Source organism: Nicotiana tabacum, chromosome 6 (assembly GCF_000715075.1).
Source record: "Nicotiana tabacum cultivar K326 chromosome 6, ASM71507v2, whole genome shotgun sequence".
NCBI lineage: Eukaryota > Viridiplantae > Streptophyta > Magnoliopsida > Solanales > Solanaceae > Nicotiana > Nicotiana tabacum.
In genome coordinates, this window is record NC_134085.1 from 168,222,686 (window position 1) to 168,243,876 (window position 21,191).

At 35.6% G+C, this 21,191-nt stretch overlaps 2 protein-coding genes across 2 annotated transcripts; one reads left to right on the forward strand and one right to left on the reverse strand.

Annotated features, from left to right (window-relative positions):
* The first annotated feature begins 10,513 nt into the window (after positions 1–10,513).
* Positions 10,514–14,415, forward strand: LOC107790471 (protein-L-isoaspartate O-methyltransferase 1). The gene is made up of 4 exons (XM_016612395.2): positions 10,514–10,780; positions 11,805–12,075; positions 13,523–13,687; positions 13,992–14,415. Exons 1-4 carry the CDS (start codon positions 10,529–10,531, stop codon positions 14,240–14,242), a joined length of 939 nt encoding a protein of 312 aa, XP_016467881.2. The 5' UTR covers positions 10,514–10,528; the 3' UTR covers positions 14,243–14,415.
* A 469-nt stretch (positions 14,416–14,884) lies between these two features.
* Positions 14,885–18,941, reverse strand: LOC107790472 (28 kDa ribonucleoprotein, chloroplastic). The gene is made up of 4 exons (XM_016612396.2): positions 18,389–18,941; positions 18,174–18,275; positions 16,056–16,337; positions 14,885–15,166 (listed from the first exon to the last, which is right to left on the reverse strand). Exons 1-4 carry the CDS (start codon positions 18,806–18,808, stop codon positions 15,101–15,103), a joined length of 870 nt encoding a protein of 289 aa, XP_016467882.1. The 5' UTR covers positions 18,809–18,941; the 3' UTR covers positions 14,885–15,100.
* Positions 18,942–21,191: the final 2,250 nt, after the last annotated feature.

A 21,191-nucleotide genomic window follows, 5' to 3' on the forward strand; every position in this document is an offset into this window, starting at 1 on the left:
TATACATATGCAACCCCATTACTCATTAATAAATCGACTACATTTTTATACCAAGAAAGGAAAATTATATTCAAACACAAATCTAAACAGGAGGGATTCAACAGGAACGAAGCCTGATTAATATTTCATTTCGCTTCAAGCCGAGAGTGTACAAATGTGTACCTGGAAATGGCAGTACAAGAAGAAAAGAAGTAGGAGTCAGCAGCAATAATACCACAGCAACAGCAGATTCAGCAACACCGCAAAACCAGTAATGACCAGTAGAATAACCCAGTAACAGATTGAAAACTCAGCAATACCAAAGTGCAATCATAGTCAAAGCAGAAGAGAGACGGATACAAGATGCAGTAGTTTACTGATTTTGAATAACACTCGAGAAAGGCAAACGGAAATTATTCAAGTGAAAGTTCAAATTGCATTTCTCTTTTACTCTCAAAATGTTTCCAGTCTGTCCAGTGTTCAAGTCCTCCTAATAATCTCCCCCCAATCATCATTTTTTTTTTCAAAAAGTGTCAAATGACCCTATATATATAGCAAGACCTTTGTCTTGAATCCCCAACCCGGAATTATTCCCCCAAGAGCATGTTTTGTCCCCACTACTTAATGTTTTCTTTATTTTAAACCTTGTCCCCCATGCCTACATTAAATAAATACATCAACCCCAACCCATTATAATTTGTCCCACATGCCTAACATAAACAAATACAATATTCCCCCACTACATTATGTCTTGTCCCCCATTATGTTAAACAATTATATCAAACATCACCCCCATTATATTTTGTCCCCCATGCTTAACATAAAGAATTACAATAATGTTCAATTACCAAACTACCCCTCCGACCTTATTGCAATTACCATTTTACCCCTGAACGATACTGCAATTTACCAAACTACCCCCATCGGCTCTAAACAATCAATTAATCATAACTTAACCAAAATATAGCCAAGATGACCAATTTCTCAACAATCTTCGAACAACAAATCACATGAACACGATGAACAACAAATTCAAATTAATGGAAATAAATTAACCATATTGGGAACCAATCCTGGTTAACTTAGACCAAAAATGAATGAGCAAAGAGACAACATTACAAACAACAAAATACATGATTCAAACTAAATCAACAAATCAAAAACATGAACTCACATTAAATTACTGGATTAAAAATGAACTTCAAACAACGATGAACATGAACTAAATCTATTTTTAAACAACAAACATGACGGGTTAAATGACTCAAACAACATTAATAATTTCTGGAAAATACATAACACATGAAACAAATTGAAGAAATAATTAATTAAATTTCAATTTGAATCTAACAAACATTAAACTAACAAATTTTACCTAAATAATAAACAAGAATAATAAAACAAACATGAAACAAACTGAAAAATTCACAAAATAATGAACAAAACAAACATTTGCCGATTTTAGATTCGAGAATATCAAAACGGAATACGGACAAAATAAAACTCAAAATCTACTAACCGGATCGAAACGAAATATGTATGGACTGTTTCGACAAACCTCGACCAAAACTCGAACAAACGACGATGAACACGAGCCTAAGAAGCCACTGAAGGGACGATGAAACACATGTGAAGCAGTTCGACGCAGCAGCGGCCATGTTACAGAAGCAGCTGGGGTGCGATTGGTTCGTTTGTACGAAGAAGATGAAAGCAGCCACAGCAGCGTGGCCTGCTTGGTTGATGATGAAGCAGCGGCGACGGGGGGCTTCGAACAACAGAAGGAGCAAGCAGTGGACTGGTCGACGCAGCAAGCAGAAGCAACTGGTCGACGTAGCGAGCAGAAGCAAAAATGTGAGATTTTCGACCTTGGGAGCTCAACAGTGGACTGGGCTTTCATGGTGGAGCTCGACGGAGCAAGCAGCGGTAACACTGCTGGAGTAGTGAAGTAATAGCAGCTCGACGAGGCAGCTGGAATGGAGTAGCAACGACGGGCTGGTCTTTTGGAGTGACGAACTGGACGACGCAAGGCGAAGATGAAGAAAGGAGTCGACTGACTGCCTCATGTCGCCTGAAAAGTGGTCGACGAGGAGGTCGACGGAATGGTTGAACTTGACGTCGACGCAGCGGAGATGAAGAAGAAAAAGCAGCAACGATGGTTAGGTTTCAACTTGTTCCATTGTTGTTTGATTCATGAGGAAGAAGGTTAAGGTTTGTGTTTGGTTTTTATATTGAAGAAAAAGGAAGGTCCGGCGGATATGGGGAGTTGGTCGTCGATGGGGCTGGTGAAGGGCAGCCATGGGAGGCGGGGTTTGGATTTTGGAAGGTTTGGAGCAGATGGAGAGAATGAGAGAGGGGGCGGATGGGTTTCCTTAGGTTTTTAGGGTTTTCCTTTCTTTTTTTTTGTTTTTGTGTTGGAAAAAATGAAAAATGAAGAGGGGTTGGGTATTTGGGTTATGGATTGGGTCGACCCGGTTTGAAATGGACGGGTCATGGGGAAGGTTGGACAATTGTTTGGGCCTGGGGTTGAAATTTGAAGAAGTGGCCCAATCCGATTTTTCTTTGTATTTTTGTTCTCTTTTCTTCTTTTATTTTTCTAAAACTAAATTATAAAAGTACTTAAATTATTATTAAGAACTAAATTAAGTTATAAAAGCGCAAATTAACTCCCAATAATAATTAACGCACAATTAAGTAATAATTAAGCATAAAATTGTATATTTGGACATTAAATGCTAAAAATGCAAAAGATGCCTATTTTTGTAATTTTTATTTTTTGTAAACAAACTTAATTAGTAACAATTATAGCATTAAATCCTACATGCAAAATGCGACATATTTTTATATTTTTTTGTTAATTTAACAAATAAACATGCACAGACAAATACAAATAATTATCCAAAAATATCACAAAATCTCACAAAATTGCACACCAAGGAAAATCATTTGATTTTGAATTTTTTGGGAGTAATTCTCATATAGGGCAAAAATCACGTGCTTACAGATATTACAGTTGAGGGAAATCTATTTATAAGATAAGTGGCAGTTAATACGCAATCTCCCCAGAATTTTGTAGGAAGTTTTGACTAAAATAAAAGAGCCCTTGAAGTTTCTAAAAGATGTTTGTGTTTTCGCTCTACCATACCATTTTGTTGAGGTGTATGGGGGCAACTTGTTTGGTGTAAGATCCCATTATCAGAAAAAAATTGAGACATGAAAAGAGAAGAGCCAAGCTCTAGGGCATTGTCACTTCTAATAGATTTAACATGGAGGTTAAATTGTGTTTGGACCATTGCAATGAAAGCCTTGAGAAGAGGAAAAGCATTACTTTTGGCATGCATTAAATGAGTCCAAGTGGCTCTACTATAATCATCTACAATTGTTAAAAAATATTTTGCACCAGTATATGTTTGCATATGATATGGTCCCCAAATATCAATATGAATTAGTCGAAACAAGGAAGTGGGACTAGAGGTACTATCTGGAAAAGACAATATATATTGTCTAGCCAGAGGACAAATTGGGCAAATGAAGGATTGCTTAGAGGAAATATTAGGAGAAATAGCAGGAATGGCCTTCATTTTAGCAAATGGGATGTGATCCAATCTATGATACCAAAGAATATCAGAAAAGGTTACAGCATTCACAGAATTCATACAAGAAACATCAGACTTTACACAAGAAAAAGTAGAAGTAGTATTGTCACACACAACAGGGACATTATTATTCAAAGATGAATTATTTACAATTGATGTAGTACCATTTAGGAAAAAGGCAGGGGATGAATGCATGGAGAGTACATTAGCAGCTAAATCTGAAATAGAGATACAATTCAGTTTAGGGAGAACAGTAGAAAGACTAGAAGTGGAAGAGCTAGAAGTGGTAAGTGGAAGAAGCTTGTAAAGACCATGGTGCACTTTACCAAGTTTCAGAAGCTTCTTCATGGAAGGGTCATGTATATAACATGAAAAAGATGTGAAAAGGACAAAACTGTGAAACTGTTGAATCAACTTATAAACAGATATGAGGTTATATTGAAATGATGGAATATAGAGCATATGATGCAAAACAAAGGAAGGAGACAAAGTACGTGAACCAGTGCATGTTACTTTCACTTTGTAACCATTTGGCAAGGAAACTAAATAGGGAACAGGAAGTGGTTTAATGTCAAAAAGAAAATCTTTACTAGATGTCATATGATCAGTTGCTCCTGAATCTACTATCCAAACACTCCTAACAGTACTAGACAACATGCAAGCAGTGAAGCTATCACAATCAGGCAAAGGTTGAGTAGAAACATTACCAGCAAAATTTGCAGATCCCATAAGATTTGTCTGAGAATCAGAGTCCAAAGTTAAACTTTGCAGAAAAATCAATAGTTGACTGCACTGTTCTTTTGTTAGTCCAGGTATCATAGATTCTTGACCAACAGATCCAGAAGTAGTAGGAGCAGTAGGAACTCCAGAAGCAGAAGATTCAATGTTGGCAGCAGTTCAATACTTCCTGCCTTTTGTGAATTTAAAGTTATGTGGAAAATCATGCAGCCTGTGACATGTCTCAATGGTATGGTTATTCTTTTTGCAGTACTTGCAGAATAAAGATCCCTTATACTGCCCAAGATTCATCCTTTGATTGGAGTGATCAAAATTAATTCTCTGATTGTATTGTTTGTTAAGACTTAGTTGAGAAGGAGGTTTATTGTTGGCACTTGCGTGGAAAGAAGCCATATCAGAACTAAAATGAGTGGTAGGAATGACTTGTCTTTGTTTTTCATCTTGTAAGAGAATGTTATAAATATTGTGAAGTGAAGGCAGTGGATTCATGAGCAAAATGTTGCTTCTAACATTAACATATGTCTCGCTCAACCCCATTAGAAACTGATGCACCCTATTCTCTTCTTCTTCCTACTCTAGACCAGGCTCAGCAGCACAATTACAACTTTTTGCATGATTGGAAGACATGACTATCAGTTCATCCCAAAGCTTCTTCAACTTGTGAAAATAAGATGCAATATCAAGAGCCCCTTGACATGTAAAAGCCAACTACCTCTTAATTTTGATTTTCTTAGTTCCATTAACTGTTCCATACCTAGTATTTAATTGCCTCCAAATACTCTCAACAGTCTCCGAATATTGAACATTTTCTGCAATTTCAGGGGAGAGTGAGCTTGTCAACCAGGAAATTACCATGTTGTTCACCCTATCCCATTGTTTGCACTCGGGTGAATTAATAGGAGGCCTATGGAGAGTTCCATCGATAAAAGTTATCTTATTTCTAGCTGAAAGAGACACGATAATGCTCCTTTTCCAACCTCCAAATCCAGTACCTGAGAAAAGAACACCAACCAGTGATGTACCAGGGACATCACTAGGATGAAGGAATAGATGACTTGAAGCACGAGGAGTAAATTTAGACTCATTACTAGTAGTATCACCCATTTTTGTGAATTAATACCAATACAATTCAAACAACCAAAATCGATATTGTATAACCCTACGTCAGTTCAATATATGCAATGAAGATGAAGACGAGCAGGAAAGAAAATTGATGTTACCCAAATTCTTCATAGCCAAAAGATACGTCATTTTGATAGAATCCCTAGCTCTGAAGAAGATTAAAGACACGAAAACTCTCGAACCAGTAGATGATGGAAAATCCAAAAAAATAACCGTTCCTTGCTGGAATACTAAGAGGATTAGTGAAAAATCCAAAGAAAATCAAGCTTCACCGGCAAAAAGCTCGGACGTCGGCAATACCGAGAAATCGATGCACATGAAAAACCCCACCAAAACAGCTCGAGGGTAATATCGATCGATAGAGAATGACGAAATTCATCAGGATCGACCGCTCTGATATCATGTAAACATCTGTAGATTGAAAAATTTGAAGAAAACTAGCTAGGGTTTAAGAGAGTGAGAAAGGAATCGAGAAGCCTCTGTTCATTGTCTTTCAGAAAAATATCCATCGTTCTTACAACTGTACGCTAAAAGCTATATATATACAAGGGTATAATTGGTAGTCCACTCAACTACTTGGGCCACTGACCGACCAACTTATTAAGAAATCAAATTGGGCTTAGCCTAGTACAAATAAATACAAAGGTGGCCTAATCCTTCAAGTAATAGCACTATCTCTAATAAACATATAAATTGTGCTCAAAATGTTTCTTTAGTCCTAGTAAGATACAACTATATAAAGTATTTTCCAAGAAAATAATACAAAATATGAGATATGTCATGGCATTATCCTAAAATATTCAACAATAAAGGCACTAAAATTATGTAATATAAATATTGCTAGTTAAAAAGCCATAATAAAAATAAACATAATCTAAAAGTACTAAGTCATGCTAAAATAAGTAGACTAATAAGGGAGTATTAATTACATGACTAAACGCTAAAGAAAAAATAAAAATAGGTTATGCATTTTTATCTAAATTATTGCAAAACAAAAAATAGATATTCAATACATTCTCGTTCGTAGTATTGAATTGAATATCTTTTGTTAGCATTAGTATTGATTTGATTTTGGTTTGGGCTTTTGTTAGCAGTATTTAATGTACTAATATTAATGGCTATAAAACTTATTATTGGAACATTCAAAATTTCTAAGTCCAACCTTGAAATAATACCTCAAAAGATAAAATTACGAAATCTTTTAAGAAATATTTATAAATTACATCACAATAAGTATATTTATATATTAAATATATCTAAGATTTCTATATATGTAATGTCATGTTAGTTTGGTTTCGGTTTGACTTTCTTTAGTTAAAACCAAACCAAACCAATTATGGTCGGATTTTTTTTCCAACACCAAATCATAGTCGGGTTTTTTTTCTCGATTTGACTCGGATTATCAGATTGGTGTGGTTTGTCGGTTTCCTTTGTACACCCCTAATTCAGGGGTCCTCTTCTGTCCAAATAAATTTTAAAAAATTAATAAATTTTCGATCTTAGATTCATCTAAAGTGCAATATCATGAGAGAATTATCCTGCTTAATTTACATCACTTGTAGGAAGTAATTAAGATCCAAGTACAAGTAAACATCTTTATAATAATTTCATTTAATTTGATACTTTTTTCGCTGTTATAGTGAAGTTTTGTTATAAAGAATATACATAAATATATATATTTTATTTATATATTATAATATCACATGAAATATAGTTCCAAGCAAACTTGACTGTTAGAATAAATTATTGTTATAGAGAAGTTTGACTGTAATCCTAATTGTAACTCAATCTAATTGATTCTCTAAAAGCTAGTTGATTAAAGAGAGCATATTGGCCTACTATGATAAGAAGATAAGAAAATGTTGGGAGGATCTTTGATATTTCTGGTATTATTTTTGTGTGTGATGTTTAGATCCAAGTAGTCTTAACTGGATTTAATTAGAATACTGGTGACAACTTTAATTTGGCACTAACTATATAAAAATTGGCATAGCTATATAAGTAAGTTGCTGATTTCCAATAAGGGTTTGGTAGAATGGTACGTATTACTCATCCTTTATCTGAGGTTTCGAGTTCGAATTTTGAATATTAAGTCATTTTTGTTCAAGAGCGTTTTACCCTTTAATGTAGAAGTTTTCGATGCGAATTTAAATTTAGTTTGATCACAATACGAATACCGATGAGAAATCAAAAAGATTGTCTAATTAATCCATCTTGGAATATGAAAAAAATGTGCAATGAGGACTCCTCCCCTTGGGTTAAAAAGTTCGGTAAGAAATATGTACGAATAACATGTTTCGTGTGGTATGTTGGCTTTCTAAAGGGATTTTGAATATGAATCCTCAAATTTAGCTTTAATAAATGTAAAAGAAAAAAAGAAGAAACGAGCTATTATTTTTGTCGCAATCTATATAGGATCTGTATTTTTGGATATGCCTCCAACTTTTGCTGAGAAATGCATGTATATCATTTTTATTGAGTCCTGCAACAAACCACAGTCTAAGCTTCGGCACAAATACGTTTGTTCATTTATTTTCCACTTCAATGACTTAGCAATATTAAAATGAAACGGCCCCAAGTAAAACAAAATATACATTGTCGACCCTATAATTTAGATTTGAGCTGTAGTGTGATTTTTTTTTTTTTTTTTTGGCAACAAGATGTAGTTGATTGATTAAATGATAAGTTACTTCGTTTAAATAATAATAATGTGTTCGTTTAAATCTACATGATTTCTATTGAATGAGAGAGGGGGAGCAATACTAGAGTGAGTTACCAAACTCCAACTACCTTTTCTTCTTCAAGAAGACTTGCTTGGACTAGGTGCGTGCAATAAAAGATGTAAATATGAATTTACCGTAGTTGAATGATAAATTTTATGCAAAAGACACGTGTCATGCATATATACCAATATATATTTTTCCAGGTGGATTTAAGTAATATAAATATACGTATCGCATCATAAGTAGTTTTTTACACGAGTTTTAAACTTTGACATCACAACAATAGGTTATTTATCATTTTTAAGAGAATATCAACTAAAAGATTTACCAATAATTACCCAATAAGTAAGTTAATTGTGTACATAATTTTTTACACTACCGTTTCATAAAACTTAAATAAACTCCTTACATATTATAAGTTTATTGTTTGACGTTATCAATTCCTTCATTTTTGCTTCCCTTACCCTGAGTTCCTTGTCAATAGAAACTTTATGGAATTTTTACCTCCTGTAGCAAAGGTTAACACCTTATTTATTTTAAATAAATATTATTTAAAAAAATTATATTCTATAGATACCTTTTAATGTTTATAGCAAAATATCTAATTTTGGTTACCTTCTAGTCCTAAGCCACTAAATACGCTATTCAGTTACACTATTTTCTTTCTCTCTCTACTTTCATACATGTCATTCTCTCCCCCATTTCCTAAAAACACAACTGAGGACCAAAATCACTCATTGGAATTAAAGTCAGCATAATGAGAAACTCATCTAGCTTGTACATAAGCGTTCAATATATTAAACACAAAAGCCATCATCGCAATACTCACCGAAAAACCACTTGCCGGCGGAGGATTCTTGATTTTCCGGCGAGTAATTCTTGATTTTCCGGCAACGTTAATTGGGTAAATGATGGTGCGATTGATGTAATGAAAAAGGTAAGGAGAAATGAGGACAAAGGATAATGGGTTGTTGTAATTTTGCCTAAAGGGAAAGAGGAGATTTGCTGCAATAGCAGATTCTTTATTTGTGTTGTGAAAAGGATTTGTGCTAACTCTGCTCAAAAGAGAACAAAGGCACTTGACTGAATATAAAGGGTCAGAAGCAACTTGATTTTCTTTTACCAAGGGCCCTTCGTATTTGATCAAATACGAAGGGCACGAAGGGCCTTTTTGGTAAGATTCAGGCTTTTTGCTCGACGGCGGATTTGTCGGAAATTAGGGTTTGTTTTTGAACAAAGACGACGAAATTTGGGGCTGAGCAATTTGATTTTCTGTTAATATATTTTAATGTACTTTCAATGTATCACACTGTATTTTCATGTATTTCAATGTATTCATTGTCTTTTTTTTTTATTGTAATTCAATGTATTTTGCTGTATTCCACGTATTTTATTGTATTCACTATCTTTTTTTTTCATTGTATTTCAATGTATTTCACTGTATTCTATGTATTTCATTGTATTCACTGTCTCGTTATATGCCATGAATGTATTCATATGTTTTTTTCAATTAATACTCCCTCCGTTTCAATTTATGTGAACTCATTTGACTGGGCACGGAGTTTAAGAAAAGAGAGAAGACTTTTGATCTTGTTGTGTAAAATGAGGCACATATATTTTGTGTGGCTATAAATCATTGTGTAAAGGTAAATTGTTTCTAAATAAGGAAAGGGGTCATTCTTTTTGGCACGGACTAAAAAAGAAATAGGTTCACATAAATTGAAACGGATGGAGTATAATTTATGTATTCAGATGTATTATATAATTTATCTGAAGATTGCTATGTTTTGGGGTATTTTTCGGTTGAGAATCTTTTTTATACAAGGAAATACAAAATTTGTGCGTTATAATTGAGTTTGTTGAGTTATATTAGGAGTTTATTATGTTAATTGATTCACTTTCCGTTTAAAAATAGTGTAATCCCCTGTTTCATGCCGTGAATATAGTCAAATACAATAATATGTTCAGTTGTAATCCCACGTTTCACGCTCATGAATACAGTCGAATACACTCGAATACAACAACTGATTAGCTGGACTTCCATGATTCACGCCTGTTTTTGCTATTGTATTCATGAATACAGTAGCTTAAATACATCTAATACATCTTATAACAACAAAAAACATATCTACAATCCATTATATAGCAAATGGTATGTATAGATAGCTAATTACCACTAAAAGATAGTGCTTTATGAAAATTTCTCATGGGGTTTTTATGGGCTTTGGGTCCGCAAAATAGGTCAGACAAAGCCCACCCACACTACAACTTAGCTGAGGCCCATTATAGAGTGAAATTTGAAGGCCCAATTAGAACAAAAAAAAGATGGAGAAGACACGTGGGAAGAGAAGAGTGAGGAAAGAAAAAGGAGAAATGCGTGCTAAATTAAAGGATGGAGAAGTAGCTAGAGTTGAAATAATGCCGTCTTCAATATCCTTGCTGCATTCTGTGTCAGCTATAGCGTATGGTTTCCGCTACCGTGCGCCTTTAAAGCACACTTGTTTATTCTACACTCACCAACTCCATACTCTTCAGCCTCCTAACGTCCCCCTCTTCTCTTCATCCTTTTGCCGTGTTCCTAACCCCAATTTCTTCACGGGGAATTCTCTCTTCTCCCGAATGGAGGTACTAATTCTATCTATGGAAGTATATTTTATATTTCTAATAATTTTGTTTTACTTCAATGGTTAGAAATGATACGTTTTGATTTCGAACAGTAAATAGAAAATATTATTACTAGTAACGGAGAAAGTTTGGTGACTGGACTTGTTTATACAACTGCAATGAAACTCGTTCGGATGATTAGTTTCTCTTTGGTAAAATTCTTTAGAATCTTCTGGAAACTTTTTGAGTGCTATCGAATTTTTTCCTAATTGTTGTGATGTGGAAGTATAATTACCTGGTCTTGGTGTTATTTTGATTAGCTAAGTTTATTAGAGATTATAATCAGCGATACATTGTAAGCCATGCCCTTGTGTTCTAAGTGGTCTTTACGAAGTACATAATGTTAAAGGCTGTCCCCCTCCCCTCCCCAAATCCCCACCCGTCTCAAATTGTTAGTGTCCTAGGTTCAAATAAAGCATCCAATTAGCTAATATTCGGTGCACATTGTTTTTCCTTTTTCCCTTAAAAAAATCTAAATAAAAAAAGGAGTTGTGAGGATAGGATGATTTCTAATTTCGGTAAGCTTGATCATGCGAGGAATATATTTTTTTAATTTATTTTAAAGACGTTACTCAATAATTTGGCAAGCCTTTGTTTCTTTTCTTAGGCTTGTATATTATATTAGGCTGGATCAGTATTCCTAATGGGTGGTACAATCTAAAGGTGTGTTAGAATGCTATGAATTTCTTCTAATTGAGCTTTCTTTTCAAGCTTCAATGTGAAATTCAACAGAAAGAGGAGATTGGTGTGCCTAGATAACTAAGTATATTTTCCATGGAAATTTCTAGGAAGCAAATTTTCCGGATACATTACCTGATCCGCCTTTACGAATAAAATCTTACATCACCTACCATTTTTGTGTTACATAATTCAAATGTTTTAACTCTGCATTTTTTTCTTCTGTTTTCCGGTCAACCTTGAGCAGGTCAACAGACGGGCATATTTGTTATCTCTTACTTCAATCTTGTTTTATGTTTGTCAACAGCATTTTCTGAGTGGAAGTGGCATTAACAGAAACAAGGGAATGATTGAGCAGTTGCAAAGATATGGAGTAATAAAATCAAAGAAAGTAACAGAAATAATGGAAACTGTTGATAGGGGTTTGTTTGTACCTGAGGGTACTCCCGCTTACATTGATAGCCCCATGAGTATAGGTTACAATGCCACTATCTCAGCTCCTCATATGCATGCTATGTGTCTCGAATTATTGGAGGACAGGTTGCAGCCTGGCATGCATGCTCTGGATGTCGGTTCAGGTAATTGTCTAATGAGCTCACTTGTTTCTGCAAATTAATTGGGGGATATCAGTATTTCTTTGAAAACGAGTATATAGGTGTCAAAATGCACGGGTAGAGACAGCAGAAGCCTAAGATATCATTCCTTTTGCGCAAATAATAAGAGGTTCCTTGGTAATAACTCAATCAAAATAGTAGATAGCTGATATTTAATTTTAAATATGAGAACAATTCAAGAGCACATATTTATTAGTTTTAAACATAGAAGACATAATTCCATTGCTCTAATTTGGGACCTTAGGATATATTTTGACTCTATCCGTCAAACATTCAGCTGTCCAAGTTATGATAGAATTGTGCTCTCCCAGGAATAAATGTGATACTTAGAGAACTCCCTAAGGGGGGACGGACATTCTCATAATTTGCGTGGTTTTTATGCACTCAGTGAGAGATTGTTAGCAGCTTGTTGGTTCTCAATATTCTGGACGTGGTTGTTTTTGTTTCCCTAGGTCAATAGCTTGTGACGTATGAGCATGTATCAACACCATCAGTGGATTGAAAATGTGACCAGTTTTTGCTGCGCAACTTTTCTCTCATTAAGTTCCTTGTATTGTGGTTGCTTGTCAAACGGATGCCATCTAGCAGAGCATTACAGTTCGGTGTAGTATCAACTCTACACTTGTGCTATGAGCTCCTTGGATCTTAAAATAAAAAATAACCTCCAATCCAATGGGGGAAATACTAGTTTCAGAAGAATGTTAATCGTTTTGCATGATTGGCCTGTCCAGGTGAACAGTTAATAGCTTGTGTAGATATCTTATGTAGGTATCAAAAATTTATTTTATGTTAGGAAAATCATTGGGTATTTGATGGGTTGGAATTAGACAGAAGTGAAAGAATCAATCTAGGATTGGGTTAGAGGAAGAGGATAATGTTGACTTATAGATTGAAGCAAGATTTTTGGTGTTTCTGTGTTGCTCTGAATGAAGAGTTGGTCTTTCTGTACTTTCTTTTTAATGGATAAGTTCTTCCTGTATTAACTATAAGTGAGTGTTTCATTTACCATGAGCTTTTGAGAAGTCATTTTTACGTAATGACGAGATTTTTCTTCAAGGTAGCTTTTATTTCACTAGTAGAAATGTTTTCTGTAACCATAGCTCTTATTTGGAGTTTTAGAGAGAGAACTGATAAATTAATCAAACGTGTGGTTTGCAAAATTTGGAACTTTCATACTTGCCTTTGTCTCGAAAAAGAAAAAGAAAAAGATTTGGAACTTTCATGCCATTGTTAACAGATATTTATTTTCTCTTATGAAACACATCAGGAGATACTGACAAGCTTTTAGAATCTATTCTTGTTGGGTTGTAAGCAATGAAATCCTATCTATAGGGATTAAAGAATAGTTGATTGATTGAATGAATGAAGGATGACCTTTTCTTGTCAAAGCTAATAGCTTTGTTTCGTGTAGGAACTGGGTATCTCACAGCATGTTTTGCTCTGATGGTTGGACCACAAGGTCGAGCTGTTGGTGTGGAGCATATACCAGAGTTGGTTGCATGGTCGACCAAGAATGTTGAAAGAAGTGCAGCAGCTCCTTTGTTAAAAGAAGGGTCTCTCTCATTGCATGTTGGTGGTATGGTTTTGTACTTTTCATGTAGTTTATTCAGGAACTTATGGATTAGGTCATACAGAGATTCGTGTTTTAAGTAATTTAATTGGATACGTCTCTGTTTGCTGATCACAACCAAATAACTTGCACCAAAGAGAGCATTAGGAGACATTCGAACCAAAGTAGTTTGTGTTCGTAGATGGTTGCTTAATCTTATTTCTTGTTTTGCTGCCTATCATGCCCCTCATTTGGACAAGTTTTATTGGGAGATTTTTTGAGTATGTTGACAAATAAGTGTTTTTTCGTGATGACTTTTGCATCATTGCAGACGGGAGGAAGGGTTGGCCAGAGCATGCACCATATGATGCTATTCACGTTGGAGCAGCTGCAGCTGATGTTCCACAGGATCTCATCGACCAGTTAAAGCCCGGGGGAAGGATGGTGATTCCAGTGGGAACTTTTTTCCAAGATCTCAAGGTTATAGACAAGAATTTGGATGGTTCAATAAGCGTTCGAAGTGAGACTTCCGTCCGTTATGTTCCACTGACTAGTCGGGAAGCACAGTTAAAGGGCACATAACGCCGTCATGTCGGGTGGTGATAGTCTTGGTTACCCATTTATAACTAGCTTCTGTTTCCTTTGCAGTTTCCTTTGCAGTTTCCTTTGATGCTTTGTACAGTTTTCACCTCTTGGCCTGTAAAGAATGAACAATCCAGATGATTTTGTATTTAATCTCCATGCAAATTCTCTCCCGTGGTTCCTCGATGATAACGAAGCTTTCAATGCACTTTCTTGTTTCTGCACCAAAATGTCAATAAGTTATGTTTTGCTACTAGATATTTGAGAAGATAAAAGTTTCATTTCGCTGTGTTTTGCCTGTGTTCAACAACCGTAATGGTATGTCCCAACGAGAATTTATCTATTCTTAATCTTAATCCCAACGTAAGAGATTGGGTATGTTGTATCTCATCTTCTGGAAAAAACAATACTGCAGCCCAGCGATGCCATAATTTTTACCGCCCCTAACCTAGAGAACTTCTAACCCCTTCCACCTATGCGAGTCGGGAGAGCAGATAGCAGCTGCATAATCTAGTACAATCAGCAAAGTTACTTATGCATTTATCATGTTAATAATCGTGAAATCACAAAGATATTTAAGGAAAGCAACCAGTGCACATCTAGGTTAAGGTAACGGCAAATCAGTACACCACAGATAGTTGATAGCAGTCAAAATTTTAATGCATTCAATCCTCCAATTCAGAATTTCCAAAGGGCAAGAGCCAAAAAGAAAGAAGAAGTTCCCATACCTATATATAAGCAATCAAGGAATAAAAACAAAGAAGTAGAGAGCTAAATCGAAGACGTCTAATGAAAATCTAACTACTCATAGCTGGCATGACTGCTATGTCAATCGAACAAATAAATGTATGATCAAATTCAGTATGTGTTGCGCCGAGGTCTTTCTTCAGCAGCATTAACCCTGATAGTCCTCCCATCCAGAGTCTGAAATACACCGAATGAGAAATTTTAGCTCCAAGATCAAAGATTTTGAAAGAAACCATATCTTAAAACAAGAATCCATCAATGAAAGTAACCACCAACCAAGCAACAAACTTTTCAACGTCTGTATTGCCAATAATACACATAGAGGGCATTTAGTCCGTGGACAAATCATCGAGAATCTAAATACTAAGACTATACTAAAGTGAATGATTATCATTGCATATTTGCAAGTCTTATCGAATAAGTTAATCGTATTAAATTTTGAGTACACTAATCCGGTTGTCCTCACTAAGAAGGGATCCACAATTTCTCATCTAAAGAAAATGAATCAGATATATAATATAGCTTTCCATTGGTAAAAGTTCCAGTGCTAAGGTGAATGGTGTGTGTAAGGCAAGCAACTCCTCTTTCCGAAACTTTAACACGTCAAACTTGTCTGATTAATCGTGTACGCCGCCAATTATTTAAATAAGTGGATAAAGACTATATGCAATGACTAACGGATGAATGAGTTAGAAATTTACGAAGTTTAAATTTGGTTTCATGATCAAATGTCCTCATATAGGACTCAAAATATAGGGATGTCAGAGATCAAGATTAATATCTAGTAACTTCGAGATTAATTTATTTTAGTTCAAAATTTAGATTGCAGTCACTTAATTTAAAAGAGAAAACCCCTTAAATTCTAAAGTGAAAAGGTTGATCTATCATAAAAATCTTGAAAAGGAATCAACTTTTTCTTTTTCAGATTAAAAGTTAAAGGTGTCAAAGCACTTAGAATCAAACTCATGGATGGACCACAACCCTTGGAGATGATCAACTACTATCAACTACATGTGTGCATATGTGCGTGCAACAATGAGAGTGTAATAATCTGTGTGCAAATCACCTGTCCGTCAAGGTTGGCGATTGCTTCACTCATTTCAGCTTCACTTGACATCGTCACAAAACCAAAGCCTCGTGACCGTCCAGACTCTCTGTCAAAAACCACCCGAGCACTTACGACTTTACCATGTTCACTGAAGACTTGCTCAAGGCGTGCATCATCAATGTCCCACGGGATGTTGCCAACATAGATTCTGTAAGTAGGCTGAAATGTTCGAGGTGCACGTTCTGGCCGTGATCCTCTTGGAGCAGCTTTGTTGACTGTCAATAGCCTTCCATTGAGATCCTACTCGAATAAAAAAAAAATTAAAAGGAGTTTCTAGAGATAGTCCAGTAATATGTCAAGGTGTCCATGTGTCACACATCATAAGCAAGAAATTACTGAATTGTATGATGGATCTCTTCTCAAGAGACTGTTCAAGGGCATAGCACATGACAAACATCAGATTTTCTATTACTCCAACTCGTCTTGAAGTGACCAGCATATTCAGTCAAAAACTACATGGAGAACTACCATTAAACTTCACATGGTTGTCCAGAGAAGCAACAGGGAGACCTGGATAGTAATGTCTAAGCATAGCTGAAAGATCATTACCATATTAGGCGTGGGACTCACTGTCAAAAAAAAAAAATTTAAAAAAAATAGGCGTGAGACTCTCAGTGCAAAGTTACCAGCATATGACACACAAGCTACTTAAATAGACACTGCCGTACACTAGAGTTGACCAACAGCATATCCAGCACTATAAACATAGTTCCTTTACTTCATACCTGGCAGGCTAGCAATTTTGAAAAGTATCCAAAAGATATACTTATAAGTTATCTAAGATATACAAGTTATCTATCAGAAAGAATTTTTTCACTCTCGGAAATCGTCATAAAATCTTACACTGCCAAATATCAGCAGGTGGATATAAACATCATCCTTTCTTTCGAAGACATCTACTACAACAACAACAACAACGACCCAGTATAATCCCACAAGTGGGGTCTGGGGAGGGTAATATGTACGCAGACCTTACCCCTACCCCGAAGGGTAGAGAGACTGTTTCCAGGAGACCCTCGGCTCAAAAAAACAATAGGAGACGATATATTAGTACCATAAAAAATGCGTAATAAAAATAACAACAATAACAACAACAATATATAAGAGATATGGAATATGAAATACAGGATACAAAATACGAAATACGAAATAGGTGGCTGGTATAAAATAAGAAATTCGAAGACATCTACTATTGCAAATAATTGTTTCGTTAACCTTTGCCCTGGATATTTAAGTTCCACAGAGATTTTATAAACAATTTGATAAAGTAAAAGAGCAATTTCTCACATTGTACATGATATTAGGAAATCTAAACAATTTAGACTTTAGAGGCAAAATGACTCTTGGAGCCTCCATTGAATTTACAAATACAAAATTAACCTACATATTGGGGAGAGGTGATCAGGCAGGACATGGCGCGACTTAGGATTACTGAGGATATGGCCCTTGACAGGGAATTGTGGAGGTCGAGCATTAAGGTTGTAGGTTAGGGGAAAGTTGTGAATATTTCTACAGAACACTAGAGTGAGACTAGCCAGTTAGGAGTTAGTCTGAGGATGCTACTAGTCGTCTACTGATGCAGGGCTTTATCTGCTGGTTATCACTATACCATCCATCTATTTCGTATTTCGTATTTCATATTTCGTATCTCTTATATTGCTGTTATTTTATTATGAGTCTATTGATGGTACTAATATATCGTCTCTTGTTGCTTTCTTGAGCCGAGGGTCTCCTGGAAACAGCTTCTCTGCCGGTAATGTCTGCGTACATATTACCCTCCCCAGACCCCACTTGTGGGATTATACTGGGTCGTTGTTGTTGTAAAATTAACCTATATAGTTTCTCAAAAAGGGTGCGGCGGAGGTTCTTATCAGCATTTTTTAAGCACCAAGAAGAATAAAAATCTTGCAAATATAATAGAAACCATCTTCAAGCCCCACTTAATTGACAAAAAAATCCACATATTCAACAACTTTTCTTTAACATGCTTTCAAGCATTGCATTTGATAGTCAATCAAAGAATAAACTACAATCTCAATTCGCATCAAAGAAAAAAGAACAACCAGTGTAACTCACATATTGACTGTACAATTCCACAGCTTTGTCAGCTTCTTCCACAGTGCTCATCGTCACAAACCCAAATCCACGACTCCGATCAGTCTCCCTATTGTAAATAACCTGCAAAACCAAAATTCAGTTCCATCTGATACGTAAAGCTCAAATCTTTTTTGTATTTTTTAAAAAGGTCAAAACTTGTCAATGAAATTAGCCCCATTGTTAAAGTTAGTTACCTCAGCAATCTCAACAACACCAGCCTGTTGGAAAAGTTGAGCAAGCCCCTCACTATCTATATCATATGGTAAATTCCCAACAAACAATTTAGCATCCTCCGAAGGTTCTTGGTATTCTTCAGTCTCCCCTGCCTCACCAACAAAGCTAGGAAAATCCCCACCTTGTTCTTGGTCATCAAGGACAAGGGTGTTGTCATCTTCAGATAATACAGAAACAAAAGTTGGGAATTGGGTAGTTCTCTTATTAAGGGATAATAAAGTGGGTAAAGAGGAAGAGAGTGAAATTGGTTTTAATTGGGTGGAGAGAAAAGGGTAGGAAGAAATGGATTTGGTGGTGGTGAAGAAAGGAGGGAGGGAGATAAGGCAGCCATTAGTTGCCATGGATAAAGGCTTGGTTAAGGGTTTGATTGCGCAAGACATTGGTGGTAAAGAGGGAGGATGAAGCAAAGGGTTTATGAGGGGGAAAGAGGATAAGGTGGAGTAGAGAGCAGAGGTTTTGTAGCCGGCTGATGGTCCGACTTTTTTTGATGATTTTACTAAGATTTTCCACAGTATGTACGCAGTAGGCCTTTCTTTAAATTTTTATTTTATATTAAATTGTGAAAATAGCACGGACTAGCCAGTTTTCGGACGGATAATTGAAAAATAGTAAAAATAGTCATTATTTTTCTAAAACACAGAAAGTTCCAGCATAATATGCTGGATTATGGAGCTCCTGCGTATAAACTTTGAACATATTATGTTGGAACTCCAGCACACGGAAAGTTCCAGCATAATATGATGGAATATGGAGCTCCTGTGTATAAACTTTCAGTATATTATATTGGAAGTTTTCCGAATTTTAAGGGCGTTTTTGTTCAAATTTTATCTTTACATGAAAGTCGCTAAATTTCAATCACTTTTGAAATTATAACAACAACAACAATAATAATAACATACCCAGCATTTATCCCACACCGTGAGGCCTGGGGAAGGTAGTGTGTACGCAGACCTTACCCCTACTTTGTGAGGATAGAGACACTGTTTTCAATAGACCATCGGCTCAAGATAGTATAAGTACCACATTAATAAAAATATAGGCAAGAAGAGACAATATCAAAAAGTCATATAAAAGCAGAATAAAACAACAAGACAGTAAAGTGATCAGCAATGAAAGAAAACAATGGTTAGTCATAAAAATCTACTACCAACAGAAAATGAGATTGCGTGACAATACTAAAGTTATGAACACTCTACACTACTTCTACTACTCTAATTCTCGACTTCCATACTTTCCTATCAAGAGTTATGTCCTCGGTCAGCTGAAGTTGCGTCATGTCTTGCCTAATCACTTCTCCCCACCTCTTCTTTGGCCTACCTCTACCTCTCCGTAGGCCCTCCAATATCAACCTCTCACGCCTCCTCACCGGGGCGTCTTTGCTCCTCCTCCTCACATGACCAAACCACATAAGTCACGCTTCCCGCATCTTGTCCTCAATAGAGGTCATCCCTACCTTATCGCGAATAACCTCATTTCTGATCTTATCTAACCTGGTGTGCCCGTACATCCATCTCAACATCCTCATCTCTGCTACCTTCACCTTTTGGACATGAGCAATCTTGACTGGCCAACACTCAACTCCATACAACATCGTTGGTCTGACCACCACTTTGTAGAACTTACCCTTAAATTTCGGTGGCACTTTCTTGTCACACAAAACACCGGAAGCGAGTCTCCAATTTTCAATTACCAATGGAAATGAAATGGGTACGCTGGACCCCACTTCATCCGATAAACTTCAGTTTCATTATCGGCGCCAGTTATGATGTCGTCGACGCCTACTCACTTCTAACACTAGCACTACTACTAAATATATCTCAAGCTGAGACTTACAGAGTATATACAGTCATTCTATATATACTTCCTCCGTTTTAATTTAGATGACACAGTTTTACTCGTCATATAATTTAATACTCCATTCATTGCAATTTATGTGAACATGTTTGATTGGGCACAAAAATTAAGAAAAAATGAGATTTTTTGAATTTGTGGTCCTAAACAAGTTAAAAAGGGGCACAGAGTATTTGTATAGTTATAAAAGCTTCTGGTAGAATTGTAAGATTAAGCTAAATTGTTTCTAAATTTAGAAAGGGGTCATTCTTTTTAAAACGGACCAAAAAGGAAATATGTTCACATAAACTGGAACGGAAGGAGTAATAAACGGACCAATTATAAATCTGGCTATTTCCGGTCTTTTCCCTATTAAATTTTACACTCTATACCGTTTAATAACGGGAAAATGACACTGCATAGCTGCTCTCAAAATAATAGCCGAAAAAAAAATATTTTTGTATATATACATTATGTATGTTATATACAAAAATTATATAAATTTTATACACTTTTCGGCTAGTGAATGTAAATAGTTTCTGACGTGGGCTAAAAGTGATAATATCCGTTTAATAACAATATTGTCGTAAGCAATTTGATGGGGTACGGGATTTGTTTATTCAGTTATTAAGTGTTAGTGAGTATCAGCTTCCAAATAATTACATTCAAAAACTACTTTTTAGTTATGAATTATTAATTTGTGAGTTGTAATTTCCTGATTTATTAACTTGTTAGGAACCCATAATGCTGGATTTGTATTTTGCGATTATGAATTATACCTATAAGACTAAAAGTTTTTTATTGATTATCTAAATTTTGGTTGCATCTTAACAAAAAAATTAACAATGTAAAAAGTAGACATTGAAGGGGCGGAGCTAAGTGGGCAGAAGGGGTTGAGCGGAATTGCGCAAGGAGAATCAAGAAAAATGAATC

Excerpts from the sequence above, each read along its gene's own strand:
- LOC107790472 (XM_016612396.2), bottom strand. The coding sequence starts at position 18,808 with ATGTCTTGCGCAATCAAACCCTTAACCAAGCCTTTATCCATGGCAACT. Across the intron at positions 18,276-18,388 it reads GTGTTGTTGAGATTGCTGAG|GTTATTTACAATAGGGAGAC; the intron begins GTAACTAACTTT and ends TTGGTTTTGCAG. Across the intron at positions 15,167-16,055 it reads TCGCCAACCTTGACGGACAG|ACTCTGGATGGGAGGACTAT; the intron begins GTGATTTGCACA and ends GGTGTATTTCAG.
- LOC107790471 (XM_016612395.2), top strand. The coding sequence starts at position 10,529 with ATGCGTGCTAAATTAAAGGATGGAGAAGTAGCTAGAGTTGAAATAATG. Across the intron at positions 10,781-11,804 it reads CTCTCTTCTCCCGAATGGAG|CATTTTCTGAGTGGAAGTGG; the intron begins GTACTAATTCTA and ends GTTTGTCAACAG. Across the intron at positions 12,076-13,522 it reads TGCTCTGGATGTCGGTTCAG|GAACTGGGTATCTCACAGCA; the intron begins GTAATTGTCTAA and ends TGTTTCGTGTAG.